At 42.5% G+C, this 22,069-nt stretch overlaps 1 protein-coding gene across 1 annotated transcript in view; it reads left to right on the top strand.

Annotated features, from left to right (window-relative positions):
* snd1 (staphylococcal nuclease and tudor domain containing 1) overlaps positions 1-22,069 on the top strand; it is a 202,697-nt gene that overhangs the window by 177,773 nt on the left and 2,855 nt on the right. The window contains exons 22-23 of the mRNA XM_020599455.1: positions 2,665-2,868; positions 21,116-21,160. Coding sequence (XP_020455111.1) covers positions 2,665-2,868; positions 21,116-21,160 — 249 coding nt within the window. The remainder of the gene's footprint in view (positions 1-2,664; positions 2,869-21,115; positions 21,161-22,069) is intronic.

The following is a 22,069-nucleotide window of genomic DNA, read 5'->3' as shown; positions in this document are numbered from 1 at the left end:
TGTATAGACAGGTGTGTGGCTTTCCTAATCACGTCCAATCAGTATAATCAAACACCGCTGGACTCAAATGAAGGTGTAGAACCATCTCAGGGATGATCAGATGAAATGGACAGAGCCTAAGTTAAATATATGAGTGTCACAGCGAAGGGTCTGAATACTTATGACCATGTGATATTTCAGTTTTTCTTTTTTAATAAATCTGCAAAAATGTCAAAAATTCTGTGTTTTTCTGTCAATATGGGGTGCTGTGTGTACATTAATGAGGAAAAAAATGAACTTAAATGATTTTAGCATATGGCTGCAATATAACAAAGAGTGAAAAATTTAAGGGGGTCTGAATACTTTCCGTACCCACTGTATATCAAAGCTTCACTCAGTTCAGTGGCTCAGCAGAAGCTGTGTGTGTGTGTGTGTGTGTGTGTGTGTGTGCGTGTGCGTGCGCACTTGCATGTGAACTGGTAGTGCCTGTGTGTATGCTGTCACCTGTCTCATGAGTCAGTGTCTCCTGAAGGATGAAGTGGCCCATCTGTTGGTCCAGCCTAGGGAATGTAGACATCACCTACACTTTACAAGGCCCCAGACACACAAACACACACAGATACATACATACAAAGCTTCACCATGTTGCAAAGTGACATGCACCCTGCATCTGTCTAACCCTTCTCCTGTTCTATTTTCTCTTGGCTTTCCTTTCATGTGTGCACTGTGCCTCACTTGCACTGCGCAATTGCTGGTACACACAGGAAAGGTTGTTGATTTTGTGTGTCAACCTGCCACCTGATGCCCTGCATAAAATGGTAAAATAATATAAAAGACTTCAGTCACTCTTAAAATCTTGTTTTTCCCAACAACCAACTATCTGCTTGTTGAGCTCTTTCTGCTGTTTTCCAGTACAGTTTCATAAAGTGACAATATCTTTGGAAAACTGCAGGATTGCTGTGTGTTGTCACTGTTCTCACATGTTGCAGGAAAAACGCTCTTACCTAAATTTGGTACTTGTGCCTTGACAAAGTAGGAGCCACAAAGCACATGTTCTTTCCAGGGCATCTCACTGCAGCAGTTACTTTTGTCAGAGCAACAACTGCAACCACATCTCGGGCACAATTTAATTCAGTTTTATTACGGATGTCGTGAACTCACAGCTGCTTCCACACAGGACATCCTGCCACCTCTTTATTATGCCTGGACACTTCATTAAAGAATGGAGTTTATGCCAAGAGTTTCCCTGAAAAATGAGATGAACGAAATAAATAAAATAAAAAAAGCCACACAAATGTCCGACCACACAATAGCCACTTTCATAGCAGTGGTTCGTAGACAACAGAAAATCTGCTACAAAAGTTTGCTGAGGTTCTGCATCTTGTGATTACCTTTTCTCTATATGTAAATCATAACTTTTAAAAATAGTTTTAGGCTGCCTTTTCAGCAGAGTACCTAAACAGTGCTTTGCTTGGTTTTAAAGGGTTTTCTAGAAAACACTTGATATTTCTCAAATAAAGTAGTAAGTACTGAAATTGAGGTATCAAATTTGTTCCAGTGTAGAAAAAATGGAAACGATATTTGGCAGCATACAGTATGCAATGCTGCATATGTGGAGCCTGTTAACGTGTCAGAATGCTTTAACAATGTTTGTTCTGCACATAAGGTGGAAAAGACAGGGTCACTAGAAAGCTCTCATTGATTTTGTATTGCCCCCTCACATGTCAACCCATTCTTGTCCTGTAGCACTCGCTCCGTGGGTTTCTTTCTGTCAGCTTTGTCTGCGTTCTTCTCTCTCGCCCTGAGCTCCCCTGCAGCGCTTGTGACGAGTTGACCAGGGGGCGAGCAGGGACAAAACAGGCCCTTAGTTTTGTGCCTTGAGCAAGCTTCCCTGCCCACACATGCTCAAACACACATACACCACACATGCACATACCCAAGGGTGGCTAGCTCGAAGGGGGTTGCCATAGAGACAAGACCAGGGCGAGAAAGAAGGGAAGAGAAAATGTGGATGGTATAGGGGAGGGATGGATGATGGGCAGGGCCTGATTTTTTTTTTTTTTTTTTTCCTGTCGTCTTGCCTTTAAAGAGGTAGCTCCCTTGTTATTCTTGTTTTTACCCTGGCTGCTGGAGGACTTGAGGTCAGAGTGCAGTGCAGCTGTTCCACTTCCTCCTCTGCCATGTGTTCAATCAGATGCTGGCCTCTTACATTGGAGGAGGTTAGGAATGAGGTAACTGAAGAATGAGAAGAAAAGAGTAGAACAGTCAGGCATTAGATAGTTAAGCCAAACTAAATTCCCCTCAACTGGTTGAGTAGATCATTGCTTTGCCACATTACTGACAGATTACTGTGTGAGTGATCCTCTAGTTGTATTCTACTGGTCAGTGATGTGTAAGATTGTGTTCTTACCCGCCCGACAGTTTTCCCCCCAACAGAAATCAAATCACAGTTAGGTTCACACATATGTGTGATGTTCAGCAACTGCATTGCTTGTCTGTGTATGTGTGCATGCATATCTACAGTATGTAGGATTCATGAGTGATAGCATACTAATGATCCCCCTCACCTTTTTTCCTCTCCTTCCCTGCCTCCCTCTCTTCCATTATCTCCTCACCTATTTTTCCTGCTTTGATCCCATCCTCTTTCTTTCTTATCTCATTCCTTGTGAACTCCTGCTTCTTCAGGAGGATGCCCGTGCTGACGTAGTGGATTGTGTGGTGCGGGACATCCAGAACAACCAGTGCCTGTTGAACATTGAGTACTCGGGTGCCACCTGCCCACACGTAACACTACAGTTTGGGGACACCAAAGACGACGTGGGCCTCGGCCTGGTCAAAGAGGGCTTGGTGATGGTGGATGTCCGCAAGGAGAAGCACCTGCAGAAGATGGTAAGTGAAGCGGTGTTCAGACTGTGGATAATGTGAGAGTACTGCTAGATACAATAAATCCAAGTCCTCAGTTTTGTTTTAGAAAGCCTAGAATGGGATTTTAGGCTGATGTTTAGGCGTCTTGTGTTCCATCTTTCTGACTAGAATGATGCAGTTACTTGCTCTGTCCAAGTTCATGACACTTTGTTGACTCCCTAGGGCTGTAGATGAGGCAGTTGTGGTTAATTACTGTATAGAACCAAAATCTGGGAAACAATCCAGATTGAGCTTTCTGTTTGATCTGAATTCACACTTAGCTAATAGTGATTTGTTGGTTGTGCATAGTGAGATGTGAATTGTTGTTCTACTTTTGGTGCATTGAAAGACTGAATTTGTTGACTAGGTCAGTTAAATAGTCATAATGTCAGTCTAGGAAAAAAATTGACTAATTTCCAGACTTCACTCTGACTGTTGTTTGTGAGTGAGTCTGTCAAAATATTTTTCTCTATCCCCACTTCTTGTTATTCAGTGGCTCACATAAGCCAGGCGATCAAAATGGCAGCAGGTGCTACTTAACTTTAAGAGCACAGCAAATGTTTCTTATTGGCAAATGGGCCCCTTGTGCCATTGGATATTAAAAGGGTCATATGGCTTTCAGACACTCCAAATATTACCGCAATTCCATACTAGCACCTAAGTCCCTATAGGCTTTGTGATGTTAACACTGTGCCACAAGAGCAATACTTCCCCCTACCTGTCATTCCACAGCCACACAGTTTAAATTTACACATCTCTATCATTTGCCTCTGATGGCGGCCATTTTGTCAAACCAGGAAGCATTGCTCATTTTTCTTTCCTGCCATTATGCTAATTTGCCCAGCAGACTCAAAGACACAAGATAAAGAAAACTGGAGGATGTTTATTACACAGCCTTAATATTGGTCATTAGTATGCTGTTTATTTGAAATCTGAAATGGAAAAAAAGAAAGCAAAAATTTGTCCACCAGAGCGTAGCTGTACGTAGACGTAGTATATAAATTATAAGCTAATAAATTAGAAGCAGGTGGGAGGAACACATTTCTAGAGACATTCTTTCACAAGTGGAGATGTGGTTACTATCTCATGTTTGTACCCACTTAACAGCACAGATAAAAGCACACCCTACTGCATAGTCAGTCAATAAAGCACTGTGCATCATTGGGAGAATGTTTTGAACTCTGGCCCCCAAAGAGTAGCCAGGGACCATAATGTCTCTGGGTAATAGACCCTACAGACAAAGGGCAATGATTAAAAGCTTCCAGCCATACAACTAATAGGCTTATAGACTGCACAGATTTATGTTTTGCTAGATTGTTTCCCTGTGGTATTCAACAGCTATGTCTCCAGTGTTTGCCTCTTCCTTGCTGGCTACAGAAAAATATTTTGGTCTGGAGAAAGCTTAACAAGCAGCTGTGTTGCCAGTGTGCTTACAAATGTGTGTTAAAGTAAGCTCTACAGCGTTTTGTGTTGATAATTCCACCCATCAAGTCTGCTTCCAAGTTCAAAGCCATCACTGAGATCGTCCATATTTACAACTTGGTAAAAAAAAACAAGCTGACGTGTGATTAGGCTGCTTTTCAAACCTCTAAATGGAGTAAATGTGCTTCTGATTCATAGAATGTGTGGGCTTTTTTTGATGCACTGCACTTCTGCTGTGTACAGTAGTTAAATTGCCCAGATAGAAGGTTTTTATTAGAGTTGGTGGATGTAACAGTATGTGTTTTATGTATTATTTCTGGCTCTGTCATTTTTTGAATCATAATAGTCACAGCAGCTAAATGGTTTCCTATCTGGCTTTAGTTATCGACTAAATATCGATTAGTTCATCAGCAGAAAATTGATCTGCCTCTATTTTGACAATTGATTAATCGTCTCAGCTTTTGAATTTTGAGCTTCCGCTGCTGTTCTTTGCCTAGTAAATTAAATATCTTTGGTTTTTGGATTGTTAGTAGGACAAAACAAGACATTTAAAGATGCCATCTTGGATCCTTAAAAATCACTGTGGGCATTTTTTACAATCTTGATTTAATTGCAGCCCTAAAATGGGCTGTTATACTCGATCAATCTCTATGGCTTTCTGACAGTCCAGTAATTATCACATTTCCAAATTAATGCCATCTGTATTCAATAAGCACTTTTGGGCTTATCTGATGTTTGGGATGAAGGCATTTACAGTTTAATCCTTTAATTTTCTGCGTATTTGCTGTTTTTGGCCACCTACCAGAGTCGACCAACACCAATTTGTTTGCAAGGTGCATTTTTGGCTCAAGTGTGCATGAGCAGCATTGTAGCTGCAGCTGATGCAATAACAGAAAACATTATCTTACAGGGGTCAAGAAAGCCAAAAAATGTTCTGAGATATGAGCTTTTGTGACCTCTGGATCTGCGTTCACCATTGGTCTTCCTCTTTTACAGAAAGTTCCTCTTGAGCTTTTGATAGTGTAATATCCAAGCCAGCTCATGCTGAGCTCTTTGCTGTCCAGCTTTCTCTCTTTTTGCTCACCCAGGCTATCGGCTTCCTTGTAGAAGCGACTTTTGTCCTTCCTATCTGTTCCATTTGGCTCTGTCCTTTATTCATTATCCATTTCAGAGGACTGGAACATAGTCATTGTAATCTGTACTCTGGCGCTAAGCATTGTGTAACAGATGGGCTGTTCACTGGCACTTCAGCATCTATCAGTAGTCAGTCATAAGTGCACTGAAGGTTAACACCAATCTTTGAGGATGGCATCGTCCCAGGGGAGAGAGCAGAGAGGAATTCATCCATTTGGTTCTATTTTTTTTTTTCTTTAAGTGCTTTTACGCCCAAAGTCCTGCACTTGTAGATGCCCACTGTGCACACCATATGGATAGCAATTGTTGCAACAAACATCAAGGCAAAATGATAAACAAGCATTGTGGAAATGCAAGTGAAAAGCTAATTATATGCCAGCTGTAGGTATCTGATTGAAAGGAAGTGGGTTATTAGAGGAAAGGCAGGAAATGGGAAGCAGGAGGTGGGTGGATCAACAGTACACCAAACTCTGACTCTCAGACACTCAGTGAGGAGTTACTGACAGTGTCACCTAGGCAGTAAAGCAGAGGATTCTGTATTCCGGAAATAATCCAAAAATACAGATTAACAGAACACCCCCACATATTTCATATTATTTACATCTTTGTGGCAGAAATGACTATTAACTCATTAAATGTTAATCTTAATGATATCTCCTTAGGTTAGGGCACCAAGCTTTATGATACAAGTGATACACAATATATCATTAATAAACAATTATTTCACTCAGTCTCCTCTGAAAGTAAATAATTCTTAGTTCACTGACCAAGATACTGGGAATAAAAGAGGCAAAAGATGACACGAGAAAGCCAGTGATAAGCTAAATAAGTTTATTTACAATATGTACAAGAAGGAGAAGGGAATCGCGAGGTATATGGTACATTTGAAAAAAAGATGATTAAAACCACTAGACTTATGAATGAATGACTCAAAAGGCTATTGGTTAGCAATTGTTAGTTAAAATTGTGTAAAATTACATTAGATTTTGGATCTAAATTCTAGGAATTAAACAAGAATTTGGAGAAAACGTTAATTATAAGTTTCTGTAAGTTATGGGATTTAATTTAGGAGCAACTACAGTTTAGACATCAAGCTTTAGCCATGATGTACAGTAGATCATTTATCTGTTAGCCACAGTTATTTCTGGAGTTACACATGTCAGATGGAGAAGGATCAGCATTTGAACCCTTTCTTGGGTCTAGAGTGAAGAGTGGTGCTGAAGTGCCAGGACCCCTCTTGGGCTGCAAGCTCAGGGGGGGCTCCACTGTTGTCAGCTGGTTTAGCTCCCTCTTTTGTGATGAAGCTGCTTTATCGGGCTGGGCTGGACTGTACAGCTGCAGTCTTTGTTCAAAGTACATGGCGTTTTGGAGATGTCTCAAAGGAGAATCAGAATCAGTTTATTGGCCAGGTGTGTTGGACACATGAGGAATTTGACTCAGGTACATCGGCTCTCAATGTGCAAAACAGTAAACCAGCATAAAGCTGTGTAATATAATATAATAAAATAGCAGTATTAACATCAACAACCAGTGCCAACAATGCAGAAAAAGCAGTATAAACAGACAGTAAACAATGCAGACAACAAAGGAAAGTTCATTGAAATTAGATAAGTAGAGATAAAGATAGAGTACTTAAGAACTAGAGACCTGTCCAAGTCTGTATAATCTGTACAATGTATATTTACAGGTATTGCACTGAGGGTTATTGTCCAGTCATACTGTCGTGGGTTAAGTGTTCATAAGAGCAACAGCCTGGGGGAAGAAACTGTCCCTGTGCCTGGTTTGTCTTGGTGCACAGTGACCTGTAACGCCGTCCAGAGGGGAGGAGTGCAAACAGATTGTGTCCAGGGGGTGAGGGGTCAGCAGTGATCCTCTCCCCCCTCCTTTTGACCCGTGAGGTGTACTGGTCCTACATGGAGGACAGGCTCACACCAATGACTTTTTCTGCAGTCCTGACTGTCTGCTGAAGTCTGTACTTGTCCTGTTTGGTTGCTGAGCCAACCCAGACAGTGATGGAGGTGCAGAGAACAGACTCTATGATTCCTCAGTAGAACTGTATCAGCAGCTCCTGGGGCAGGTCGAACTTCCTGAGCTGGCACAGGAAGTACATCCTCTGCTGTGCCTTCTTGATGATGGTCCTGACTGTTTTGAGCATGTTCAGCTCCAGGTTGTTGCGGCTACACCACAGGACCAGCTGCTCAACCTCCCATCTGTAGGCTGACTCGTCACCATCTTGGATGAGACCAATGACCGTTGTGTCATCTGCAAACTTTAAGAGTTTGACAGAGGGGTCCTTGGAGATGCCGCCGTTGGTGTAGAGTGGAAACAGCAGAGGGGAGAGCACACATCCCTGGGGGGCACTTGTGCTTATTATCCAGGTGCTGGATGTGGTTTTCCCCAGCCTCACCTGCTGCTTCCTGTCTGTCAGAAAGCTAGTAATCCACTGACAGGTGGGGGCAGGCACAGTGAGCTGGGTCAGTTCGGAGTGACCCAGCTTAGAACAAACACTTTTGTGTTCAAACTTTTTTCTGGACAAAGGGAGGAAGGATTCCCATTGTCATTTTCTGGCTTGAGCATAAGACTTTTGTCTGATTGGTTGGGCCTCTGCAGGCTGGAGTCCTCTGACTGGCTTAGACTCTGTTGTTATAGAAACACTTTCCTGGTTGGTTCTTTTGGAAGCACACTTTGGAGACGTTCATGCCCTATCTCTGGATGAGACTGTTAGTTCGGGTCTTAGGAAGAGAATTAGTAATTTTATGTGTTTCATAAGTCTTCTCAACCATGGCTCACATATTTGAATACACATTTATATAACTTGAATATGGGATAAATCACATTTAAACATGAAATAAAAGCAACACATAGTTAGATATTCTGTGGAGGTAAGTTAGGAACTTTGAATAAAAAGCACATAAGCAAACAGTTGATATTAGCACACCTAATTATAAAATAGAGAAATCAAAAACAATTTCCTAAACTAATGTTTTGTCAGTACCTTGGACAAGACTTAACACTGCATGGAATCAGGCAGATTTAAACCAGACACAAATATTTCTGGTGGTGTTTTTGGACAGTTTACACACTTTGGATTATAGATCTTGCACTTTGAAGGTTAGGATATCCTTTTCATTGCTAGAAGGAACAGAGAATTGGAGAGAGTGCCCTTTGTGCAATGACCAAGTTAAGCATGTTCAATAATCGTTTATCAGCTGTACCAAGGCATCTCTAAACTTGTGTTCAGACATTTCACACAACTGTTGGCTAACATAATTTCACTTTTAAGTCCACTAAAACATTTTTATTTGTTATTGGGAAAGAGGAATATTAAGTAAGACGTTTGTGGCAGTCCTAAAAAAAAAACAGTAGTTAATGAGTAACACCACTGAGTGAAATTATTGCTTTACCACCTCCATAACAACTAGAAGGGACACTATGTACTTTACATTAGAGACAGTAGCTGCAGTATTTGAGGCATCATGAGTCCATAACTACAACATGTTGGTTTCAATACCAGTTTTGATATTTTTTTCTGCTCTTTGTCTTTTTTTCTGTCAAAAAAGCATTTCTGTTGTCTTTCTGTATCACAGTGCCCATCTCTCCTAGTCTGTCTGCTCTTCCTTTTAGTTTTAACCACTCAGCCATTTGAATCCAGAGACAGAGCTTGAAAACCTTTTTGTTTCTGCTGAGATCAGTTTGGAAAAGTATGTTAGGTGTGTGTGTGCGTTTTGTTTTATTGTTCAGCAAGGCACAGTGCTGCTGTACACTGTCGACTGTCAGGTACAGTGACAGCCAGTTGTAACTGTTATGTTAGGTTCATAAATGATCTGTTAGCAAAACTTTACAGTAATGGTTGCCCTAGGCAGCCAAATTTAGAGCAGTGTCAGTTACGCCATTGCAGTAGTTGGCAACTGTTATTCTGGAGTTGGGAAAGAACTATGTGTGAAAAGAGTGTGCCTAGACTTTCCCTGCAAGGAAGAGTAAGATTGAATGTTAAATGGGAAGTTGAATCAATAAGGCATCAGCATGCATACTGATATTAACTCTGGGGAACCCAAACAGAGAAGCAGACTTCATCAAAACTTGAAGTATAACTTATGATTTAAAGACGTCAGCGATATTGGAGAGAGATTGTTGATATTGAACTCAACAGCCAAACAAACACACCCCTACCTTCATTGCTCCTTCAGAAGCAGTGGAACACTGTTGTTGGTTTGTTTACAATTTACAGAGCCAGGGCTGTGTACAGATCTTTTTTTTTTTTTCCTCAGCCCTTGTGCCATATGGGCACAGAACTGACTGGGAGGAGATATTTGAAAAAAAGGTTTATCACTTACTTATACCTACTGAAGTGTTATTGCTTACTGCCCCTTTTAAGTAGAGTTACAGTATGTGGAACTTTTATCACTCCAGGTATAATGGTTTAGAACAGATTTGTCAGCTTTGGAGAACAAAATGTGTTGGATGTTCTCTCTTGCTCTGACCTGAGATTCTCACACTAACTTCATGTCTTCTCCACTTCAGGCACAGTAGATGATACTAAACCATCCTTAAATTGTCCTGGCACCATCAGTTATCCACTGCTAGAATGGCAACTTGCCACACTGGCACAGAGACGCACTAATTTTTGTTTCTGACACTTTTGGATAATTAAACATGCCCTGGGTCAAATTGACCCACGAACATCAATGTTGTTCCTGAGAAACGAACATAACAGGAGGGTTAAATTGTCCTGGCACCATCAGTTATCCACTGCTAGAATGGCAACTTGCCACACTGGCACAGAGACGCACTAATTTTTCGTCCCCCACTCCTCTTAATATCTCTCTCCACTCATTGTTTGAAATCTGATTGCTTCCAGTTTCTCAATGCCAGTTTTTCCTGCTGTACCTCCTGTTGCCTCTAATCCTTCCACTGCTCTCCTCTTCATTACTCCTTTCTCTCCATTGCTCTTACTCCATGACTTCACCTTCTGCACATCACTCCCCTCACTTCACTTCACCATACTTGTCGTTAATACTTTTCTTCACTCAAACTCACTCGCTCACACACCCTCCTTCCTCCCCTGCTGCTCTTTTTTTAACCTATGCTGTTCATGTTATCCAAACTGAGCTCGAGCAGTTAATTTAGATAGTGATAGGTAGGCAGCACGTTTGACTTTTGCATGCACTAATTTGCATTTTGTCTTTCAGTGCTATGAAATGATGAAAAATAATTCTCAGGAATTAAAAGTGGAGCAGCGCTCCGATCAGACCTGGTGCTGGCCTCATAATGAACTGTGATTTAAAAGCTGTTATCTGCAATTATTTGCAACACCCATCTGCTGGTTCTGGCATGTGAACCCACACTGGGCTGACATTACGCCTCTCCTATATAGTTTTAAGTGAAGGTATACAGTAGAGAGACATGAACTGTTTCTATAGGGTCATATTTGAAAGAGAAAGTGAAAAAGGTGGTAGGTTCAACAGATAACTAGATACAGTAGAAATATATGTTCTCTCTGCCTAATGTATGTACAAGCCTGAAGGTATACAGGCTCCCTGCAGGAGCTATCTTTGACCAACACACAGAAACTCACACCCGCAGATGTAGCCTGCTACAGTGAGTTTGTCATGACAGCTCAATTGGGAAGATGGCTGTGTGGTTAGAAGCACTATCTTTTGTGCTCTGCTGCTTTTCAACACTGTTGCCTGTCACCAGCAACATGAATGATTCAAACTCTGGCAAGCCACCGGATGCTAACTGACTCACTCAGTCACCTCAGCTAAATGACATCAGTGCTAGACTTCAAAGTTCATTAGCGATACAAGCTAATAATCTCCTGTTTGCTAATTACAAGTCAGTTAAAAACACAGAGGTGTCTGTCACTCACCAACAGTGACAAAGCCTGCTGTACGGAGGACTTGGCTCCTGTATGCTGAAAGGATTAAGATATAGAAATAACATTCGCACACCCTAGACAGTTTGTGAAGACACATATAGGATCTGTGGGTGTGGCAGACTGTGGGGAAAATGCTAAAAGGTGCATTAGTTTGAAAGCTGCAATCAATTACCCAGCCACCCCTTGAGAAATGTAGTTTGATTTTTTTTCTTTTAACTTTTCTCTGTATTGTTGCTGTTAAGGCCTTGATTTTCATTTTTCATGTATGAATGATAGGGAGAGGGCTTTCGTGTAGCTCTGAATCACTGGAATGTCAGTCTGCCAGTGGTGGGCCTTATGAGAGGCAGGCTGTTATTTGGTACACATACTCTGCAGTAAGGTGGCTCATGTGATGCAGTCCGCTATATTGTTATGGCTCTGGATTGATATGCGTTAGGGGAATGTTGTTGTTTTTATATAGTAGATTCACTGTAACAAAAGGAAGCCTCGCGGGTAAAAAATATTTCATATACTGTATTAGCACAGATTTTCTCACTTATGAGCTGCCCCCCATGCAGAGAGGATGACCATAGTATGTCTGCGGGTGTCCCTCATGAGTACTAATGCACACTCATGTATAACAATTCATTTGAAATGTAGATTGAGGCATAAAAAAACAAGAAAAAAGCATAAATACAATACCTGAGAGAGCACACCTGAGACCAGTAATAGGACAAAAATTACGACAATGAAATAAAACAAAACCAAACATAGGGGCTTGGGGTTTATTTGTCCACATAGAGCCAGTAAGCACACAGCAGATCAGGTTCCCATCGCCTCCACCCCATCCCATAAATTTGTCACCATGTCATCTGTAAATGGCTTTTAGCTGTATCCGGACTCCCCATTGATTGGCTTTCAGGTCGCTGCCCTCCGTGTTCAACCCCAGTGCCTGTCACAGCCCATCAAGAGCTCCCCACCTCATCCCCACCCCCTAGTAAATAAAAAAAATCACTGGGCACACACACACACCCCTTCTGAGCTCCATGGGTGTGCAACAGCATGACTGCTCCCCCACCAATTGCTCAATACCTAATTTAAAAGTAGAGTTAGACATGGGGTCTTTTAATGGACATTTTCTGCTTCCCTGTTATTGACTGCATACACTCACTTGCCCAGGCAGTTGCCTCCCCTGCTGCCACTGCTCTGAGGGCCCTTTTGACATATCCTAACTAAAATGTGCCACTTCCCAAATGCCATTCCATCTTCTGCAGATGTATACACACACACACACAGTCACAGTTATACACTGTATCCTTCCTTGCACACACCCCGGGGGTTGTAGAGGACAGCTTGTTCAAATTTAGATCATTTTGAGTTGGGTGACCTCGTGAGAGAAAGAAAATGGATACTGGAGAAAAAGAACAGCAAACTCTTGATCCTAACTTTATTATAGAATACGGCTGGTTATTTTCCATATTAATAGTATTTTCAACAACACATACAACTAAAATCAACAATGAATTGCCTCTGCTCGCAGTTAATGTCTGTCAGTCTCCAACCTGCATTAGCTTATTGGTCTGTGTCACTGACCTCCGTTGTTGCTGTTCAGAAACAATTAAAAACCCATCTGTGAAGCACACCACTTCGTTACAAAACACCAGACACACACATTTGTTAAAAAATTTGCCCCCACAGCACCAAATAACCATATCTTTTTAGGTATCTGAAGTAGCACAGCTCAACTCTGGCAGTTCATTATTTTAGTCTCTGTATGGGGATTGTTGAACATACAGTGCCTTGCGAAAGTATTCGGCCCCCTTGAACTTTGCGACCTTTTGCCACATTTCAGGCTTCAAACATAAAGTTATAAAACTGTAATTTTTTGTGAAGAATCAACAACAAGTGGGACACAATCATGAAGTGGAGCGAAATTTATTGGATATTTCAAACTTTTTTAACAAATAAAAAACTGAAAAATTGGGCGTGCAAAATTATTCAGCCCCTTTACTTTCAGTGCAGCAAACTCTCTCCAGAAGTTCAGTGAGGATCTCTGAATGATCCAATGTTGACCTAAATGACAAAGGATGATAAATAGAATCCACCTGTGTGTAATCAAGTCTCCGTATAAATGCACCTGCACTGTGATAGTCTCAGAGGTCCGTTTAAAGCGCAGAGAGCATCATGAAGAACAAAGAACACACCAGGCAGGTCCGAGATACTGTTGTGGAGAAGTTTAAAGCCAGATTTGGATACAAAAAGATTTCCCAAGCTTTAAACATCCCAAGGAGCACTGTGCAAGCGATAATATTGAAATGGAAGGAGTATCAGACCACTGCAAATCTACCAAGACCTGACCGTCCCTCTAAACTTTCAGCTCATACAAGGAGAAGACTAATCAGAGATGCAGCCAAGAGGCCCATGATCACTCGGGATTAACTGCAGAGATCTACAGCTGAGGTCGGAGACTCTGTCCATAGGACAACAATCAGTCGTATACTGCACAAATCTGGCCTTTATGGAAGAGTGGCAAGAAGAAAGCCATTTCTTAAAGATATCCATAAAAAGTGTCGTTTAAAGTTTGCCACAAGCCACCTGGGAGACACACCAAACATGTGGAAGAAGGTGCTCTGGTCAGATGAAACCAAAATCAAACTTTTTGGCAACAATGCAAAACGTTATGTTTGGCGTAAAAGCAACACAGCTCATCACCCTGAACACACCATCCCCACTGTCAAACATGGTGGTGGCAGCATCATGATTTGGGCCTGCTTTTCTTCAGCAGGGACAGGGAAGATGGTTAAAATTGATGGGAAGAGGGATGGAGCCAAATACAGGACCATTCTGGAAGGAAACCTGATGGAGTCTGCAAAAGACCTGAGACTGGGACGGAGATTTGTCTTCCAACAAGACAATGATCCAAAACATAAAGCAAAATCTACAATGGAATGGTTCGTCTGCTGGAGTCTGTTCTAGTCCTTTTTGGTTTCTGAGCCAAACCAGACAATGGTGGTGGTGCAGAGAACAGACTCAGCAGCTCCTGGGGCAGGTCGAACTTCCTGAGCTGGCGCAGGAAGTACATCCTCTGCTGTGTTGAGCGTGTTCAGCTCCAGGTTGTTGCGGCTACACCATAGAACCAGCTGCTCAACCTCCCGTCTGTAGCCTGACTCGTCATCGTCATTGATGAGACCATGGCCGTTGTGTCATCTGCAAACTTTAGGAGCTTGACAGGGGGGTCCTTTGAGGTGCAGTCATTGGTGTAGAGTGAAAACAGCAGAGGGGAGAGCACACATCCCTGGGGAGCACTTGTGCTTATTGTCCAGGTGCTGGATGTGGTTTTCCCCAGCCTCACCTGCTGCTTCCTGTCTGTCAGAAAGCTAGTAATCCAGTAACAGGTGGGGGCAGGCACAGTGAGCTGGGTCAGTTTGGAGTGGAGGATGTCCGGGATGATGGTGTTGAACGCCGAGCTGAAGTCCACAAAGAGGCCCGTGCATGGGTCCCTGGGGAGTTGAGGTGTTGCAGGATGTAATGCAGTGCCATGTTCACTGCATCGTCCACTGACCTGTTTGCCTGGTAGGGAAACTGAAGGGGGTCTAGCAGGGGGTCTACGATGTCCTTCAGGTGGGCCGACACCAGTCTTTTAAAGGACTTCATAACTACAGATGTCAGGGCGACTGGTCATTAAGTCTACTGATGGAGGTTTTCTTGGGGACTTTCAGGCATCTCCACACAGACAAGGGCAGGCTCACACCAATGACCTTTTCTCCAGTCCTGACTGTCTGCTGGAGTCTGTTCTAGTCCTGTTTGGTTTCTGAGCCAAACCAGACAATGGTGGTGGTGCAGAGAACAGAGGCCTGCCTGTACAGGAGCCTGTCCCCACTTATCTAGGCCTCCTCTTTGTCACAATGAAGCTGCTTTAGTTTTGCAGTGAACCAGGGCTTCTTGTTGTTGTATGTGCAGAAGGACTTTTTGGACACACACACATCCTCACAAAAGCTGATATAAGATGTGACAGTGTCAGTGAGTTCATCCAGGTCTGTAGCTGCAGTCTCAAATCCACTCCAGTCTGTGCAGTCAAAACAGGCCTGTAGCTCTGACTTAGCCTCCTCAGTCCAGCTCTTCACTGTTTTGACCACAAGCTTCGCAGTTTTAAGTTTCTGCCTGTAGGTTGGAATAAGATGAAAGATTGAAAAATCATGGGGAGAACAAAAAGGTTTGCAATTGATAAAAAAAAAAGTCTTCAAGTCCGTGTTACATGTCCTCTGTAACACCATGACATCTGTGCACCAACCTTCATTAATGTAGAGACAGATCCCCCCTCCTCTTGTTTTCCAGGACAGCTCCATTACACGATCAGTTCTGTACCCCTGGAAGCCTGGTACTTGGATAGCACTGTCCATGATGGAGTCGCTGGGCCAAAATTCCGTGAAGCATAAAGCAGCGGAGCATGCAAAGTCAGAGTTAGTCCTGTGGACGAGAATGAGTTTATCCATCTTGTTGGCTACAGAGCAGAGATTTGCTAGGTGGATAGACGGGAGTGGAGTCCGGTTCCCTCTCTGGTGTAGTTTAATGAAGGCCCCTACTTGCTTTCCTTGCCGGCGCTTTCTACAGGTCCCATAAATTGCAGCTGCGCCTCCGATCAGAATGTCCACACAGCATTTTTCATTCACAAAAATCGGAGAAAGGTAGTTTGGTGCGAGTTGCCTGATGTTTAACAGTTGTTCTCTGGTGAAAGTAATCTGGGATCGGTCTAAGTACATCAGAAGTCAGGGTAAGACATTTTTTTTACCTAATTTCTTACATCTTTTTTCTTTAATTTGGCAATTTTCTTGAATTTTTTATTTTATTTTATTTTTACAAATTGCAAACATCCCCATATTTAGACTACATGTCAATAATTGTTATATTAATTAGAATGAAATGAGATGTAATGAGGATTAAGAGCAGTGTGGAAAAAAAAAATCAACAATGCTGCAACAAAGAATGGTGTTAGTGGCAATTGTCTGACTGCTTGTGTCTGGGAGTTGGTGTGTGTGATCATCATTGCTGTTAATAAGAAAAGCTCAACTTACATGGAGGACAAGCCTCATTGTCCCTTTTCTACTCCAGCAGGTTTCACGTCGCCTGACATCCCATCTCAGCAGCATGTACCAAGCCAGCATAGCAGGGCTGAAACTTTGATTAGTCACTTGCTTTTCATATGCATGTCATCCAAAATCTGGTTTCCTTTGGCATTTTTGCGTGCTGTGAAATCAAAAAAGCGGCAGCTCACCTACGCACCAGACGTGCACAACCTGTCAGAAAGCTGCGGCGTTAGTTCTCACTCAGTTTCACACCATGCTTATCAGAACACCACCTGGGCACGGCACGCCGGCCAGCGCGGGAAAATGCACGACTTCTCTCTCTCTCGTTCTCTCTCGTTCTCTCTTTCACTTTCTTTCTCTCAGGCAGACAGATTCGTAGACACAAATTTAGTGCCAAAGCACCAGACCCACACCACCTGTTGTTCATCTTACGAAAAGCATCACACTTACACAGAGTCTCCCACCAAGCCTTCCACTAGAAAATGACCTGCATACATGAAAGTGGACTTGAGTTAAGTTGACAGAAGTTGTAAATAAGTGTTTTCTTGAATGTGCATGGAGCACGTGCGTGTGTTCTGGTCTCAGATAAAAAAGAAAAAAAGCGTATTCAAATGTGGACTACTGTTGTGAAATCAGTTTCTGTAATGAGTTAAACTTTCTGATGGTTGTTTAGTACCATGCTGCAGAGTCAAACAGATTAAGGCTTAATCACACACATTCGGGGGACACTCGGATCCAGCATCCTCCTTTGCTGCTGCTACTACCAGTGTCTATAGGCCACCGCTCACCAAACATGGCATCTGTCTGGCATATGGGGGCTCCATAGGTTCATTGAGACAAGCACACTGTCACCTTGTGCCTTCTGCATGCTAACCCCCCTCCAACCACTGAATTTCTTGTTCTTGTCCCCATATTAATATTATCTTATTGTTGTTCTGTGTTCCCCTCCTTATTCTTCTCACCTGGAACACCTTTCAGCTTTAACCTTCTTCTTTGTTGACTCCTCTGCTTTGTTTTGCTGCAACATTATTATTTTTTTTTTTTTTTCCTGAAAACTGTGGACCATACCTTGGCTTCATTATCTTCCCCCTCCCCATCTTTGGCAGTGCGCTTGTTTCCCATGATGAGAAACATTCCTTTCCTTTGCAACTTAAAGTTGTCTCCAGATGAGCTTTGCTTGTTTGTGCTGTAAATGAGCCATTATGCCTCCCTGCTGGAGCCGATAGAAAAGCGGTGAATGGAAGATCCGGAACAGGATACGTGGAGCTGTTCTGAATCTGAAGGCAGTCATCATCAGTGTTCAGCTGCACACTGATTGGCTGTTGTGTTCCACTGAGCTGAAGTGAGCAGAACAGTGAAAGATGAGGGCGAGCTAGGAAAGGCTCCCTCCCGACCAGAGCACAAAGAGGCTCACCGTGATGGTTCCTATGTGGCAGCCATCATCTACTGTATGCATCCTGTGCTGTAGTGCTCTTGACTCTTTCATAGAATGCTTTGCATGTAGATGCAGACTCTCAGCTCTGTAGAGTTTAGAAAATGTGTAGATGGAATATATTTTTTTAAAGCTGAGTTTTTTTCTAGTTTGCCATTTTTCTCACAAGTGTAATTTTCTTTTTTTGTGTTTGAATATCGCCAAATCCACTTTGGCAGATATGAAACCCTCTTCTACATCATTTTGCCTCCCCCTAGCTTTCCAAGTGCAGCACAAGGAAAGACAGCTCCAACTGCTATGGGCACCGATAGTAGCCTTCCCAAGCCCAAATGACATCACTGGCCTTTTGTATCAGCGAAATATCACTGGCTGGCTTTTCCATATGGTGACATCTGCCTGATGGGACTAAGATGTCATATCCCAGTGCCTTCCAAAAAGTCTCCCATTTAGTTGGTTTTGATGGATGACTTGTGCAGCCACTGCACTTTCCCCAGCCACACTCCCACACGTGCACTTGCACAGACAGAGCTGCAGGTCTGTTATCTTGGCAATGCCATGTGCAGTGTAGCTATCAAATCAACCTATGTGCCCAAGCTAGCTAAGCAATTAAGCTCCAGAGCCCCATCCACACTCGACTGTTTTAACATCTGGCATCCTTATTCTAGTGTGTGTGTGTGTGTGTGTGTGTGTGTGTGTGTGTGTATACGCATCTCAGTGTGAAAGCCAGCTCATCTGCTGCTATAATAAGCTACACAATGTGGTGCACAATTGAATCCATTGCAAAAATATGATGACTCTTCTTTACTGTCTCCTTCTTTCAAGTGACTTTTGCTTTCTTTGTGCTTGTGCTTTTAAGCAGTTTTCCTTTTACTGTCATGCTGATGCTTCCCTCTAATCAGAATCCGGCAAACTATACTGATGTTTAAATGTTCAGAAAGTATCTGCTGCATTATTCGTACCTGCAGAGCCACCATTCAGAATGTGAGTGCTGGAGGTGATGTGTCTGTGTGTGAAGGCCTGGTACAGAGCGTGATCACTCCATATCCACTCTGACATTGCAATAGTGGAGGGCAGCTCCATTCAGACAGTCTGCGGCTTAAGCTTTGCAAGGTCCATACATCCACTTACACTGAGCCCATTGAACCAGATACCGCCTCTCTCCCTGACTGCACCTCATTCAGCCATGCCAGCAAGCAGCTTGTATAGCAGCAATGGCAAAGAAACTGCCTTACATGGAGTGCAGGCATCACATGAGGTTGAAATTCATTAGCTGATAAACAATGGATGATAATTTGAGTGGTTGTAGTAGCACCTTGTTGAGGATTAGATGGCACAGGGTAGACCAGAAATCAGCAACACATTGAAACTTTCAAGATACACAGAGGAAATACATTAGAAATTGTTGACTGAACTTTATGATTTGTCCCAGAGTCCAGACCATCATAATATGAATGTGATTTTATCCTATTTACTTTCTTTCAGTCATGATGTTACACAGACAAGACGAAGAAATAAACTGTCAAACTTAATATTCAAATAACCTGCAAATTGCAAATGTTGGCAAGGTCAGTACATTCAATCTTGTGCTTGGATTCAGTGTTGCCAAACTTTACAACATATAGGCTGTATTTACCAGTCTCCACCGCTCTCTTGAGGAAATTTTGTTAACTTGCCTAAAGCCGTCTGTTCAGTTCGGCACAAGCAACATGCAGTTTGTTGTGCCGAATTTAAATGGAGTGGAAACCACGCCCATCAGGCACTGTGCTGGCCGGGTTTTGGAGCACACCCCCACTCTCTTTTTGCCCTTCCATCCCCTGCCCTGTGACTCCTCACTTGTTCAGTCAGGCAGGGTAAATGGCTATTCTAGCAGAAGCAGTCAATATGTTCATCACTGCACATAGGCTTCCCTCTCTCTCTCTCTCTCTCTTCCTCCAACTCTTTTCTGTCCTCTCTCGCTACAACCAGTTCTGTGTATCGAGCACAACAAACAGCTGCGTTTATATTGAACAAATTAGAGAATTTGTTTGCTGGGATTGTGGCTGTGGAAAATATTGTCTGCACAGTTTCATGTTTGGATGAATGTGACAGATTTGTCTTGGGGCAGCATAGCTTGTGTAAGGATAAAAATGCCTGCACACAATTCATGTTTATTAAGGTCCCAATTATAGACTGACTGAGACATTAAGACTTAAAAACAACTTGTCTAACTTTACTTGCTTACATGACACAGACCTCTGGTCATTCATACTTCATGTTTTAATGCATTTTTTTTAAAGAGAGCCTGCTGTATATAAAAGCCTGAGTCTACTGTAGCTTTTTCTGAATAGACTAATGTTACTACAAGTCATGAAATAGTGTAAAAGTAGCAAAAGTTGAAAGAGTCAAAAGTTAATGACCTGATCTTGTCATGTCAGCTATACAACTATATGTTTTGCTAATTGATTAGTTAGACATTTTATATGAGGAATTGCTGCCTTTCTTTTGTTTTATATGAATAGGAATGGATTGTTCTTGGGTTTTGAACTGTCCATTGGAAAGATTACTCTATTTAAAGATGTGGCCTTGGGACGCCAGAACCACACCAAGTAAGCGGCAGAAGTCCAGTCCAGAGTGTATAAAATTGAGTAGGGGTGTGTTTTATTTGCACATCATATTTGTAAGAGGAAGAGTGCATTGTTTGAATGAAGGATAGTATTGGCATATATCAGGAATACTATACTTTATTTTTTTATGGAAACATATCACCCTGTCGCACTACACTACTGTACAATAGAGCGGTCATTTTCTACATGAAACACAGGTAGATCTTGGGGCTCACCCCCAACTTGCCGCTACACAACAGTAAGATGTTGGCCTGAGGCTAGCAGGCAAAAGTGGGGATGGGGTGGGGGGTATGAATGTGCAGAGTGATACCCTGCACACACAGTGAGTGAAGCAATGACCCCAGAGAGTGAGCCGTAATGTGGCATTGGGCACTCACTGGGCTTCCTTTGCATGTTTGTGCGTTCTACAGCCCCTGCAGTCACATAACCACTCTGTGTACGTCTGTGTTAGCTCAATGCTGTTGATCTTCAGAGAACACTATGTTCCTTACATCCAGTGTTACAGGGAGGATGAGCAAGTACTCTACTTAAAAAATGTGGACTTTGTGCAGAAAAACTTTGCATTTCCATCTAAGCATGTCAAAGCAATGTCTCAAGGGAGAGTAGGTTGAAAGGATGCATTGATTCACCTTAATCCTTTAAAATCCTACATGTGACGCAGTGATGCGATGCGCTAATGACTTGTCTCTTTCTGCCGTAGGTGACAGAGTATCTGAACACCCAGGAATCTGCCAAGAGTGCCAGGGTAAGTCACCTCATCCCAGCCAAACATCTTTTCTTTCTCTGTCTTTTCATCAGCCTCTCTGTTCCCACCTCCTCCTAATAATTGTGGTTTGTCTGCCTTTCTGTAAGAAAGCTAATGTTGCCAAAACAAAAACACATTACAACACTAATTACTTTTCAACACCCGCTACCATCAAGAAAGTCTTTTTTCTCTTTGCTGCTTCTCTCTCTCAAGATGTGACACATCACATTGACAATCACCATTGTCCCATATAAATTGGTGCTCACAGTCTGTGTAGGTCCATACCGTGAAAATGGGGAAGGGGATGTGTGCAAAAGTGTGCAGTAGAGGTAGAAAGAGATGTGGAAAAGACTAGAGAATGAAGAGAAGACTGCAGCACAGGGCTCAAACCACACTCACCGGGGGGGAGCAATTCATTGATATCCACTGACTGTGTTAAATTTTTAAAAGCTGACACAGACAAAAAAAAACAAAAAAAACAAGACCCTTTAAGAAAACGTGGGTGAGACGTGAGGCATTAGCAGGAAGAACAGGAAAACAGTGGGATCTTGACATGCGATATGACCGCGTGTGCAGCATTTTTTTGCTTGCAGGTGCCTTAGCTAACTGTTTAACACATAGCATGAGGGAGGACTATTACGATTTATTTATGGCCAAAATCCTTTTCCTCCTGCAGTCCACTGTCATCTCCACTGTTAAAACTGAGCCAGATGTAGAGGGACAAGTTAGCTGTTAGAAAACAGCTCTGTGTTAGCAAGTACTGTAGTTAGCTAAGGCACTTGCAAACTTAACAATGTTACTGTACAGCTTTGTTATTTACGACACATGTATACTGTCACAATTCTTCAGCTTACCTGACAGAAATAGAGTAGCCTAAACAGTGCATACCAAGTGTCAAGATCTGTTTTC

The sequence above is a fragment of the Monopterus albus genome, unplaced genomic scaffold, assembly GCF_001952655.1.
Source record: "Monopterus albus unplaced genomic scaffold, M_albus_1.0 scaffold41.1, whole genome shotgun sequence".
Taxonomy (NCBI): Eukaryota; Metazoa; Chordata; class Actinopteri; order Synbranchiformes; family Synbranchidae; genus Monopterus; species Monopterus albus.
Note: the sequence above shows the minus strand (reverse complement) of the source record. Positions and strands in the feature narration are given on the sequence as shown.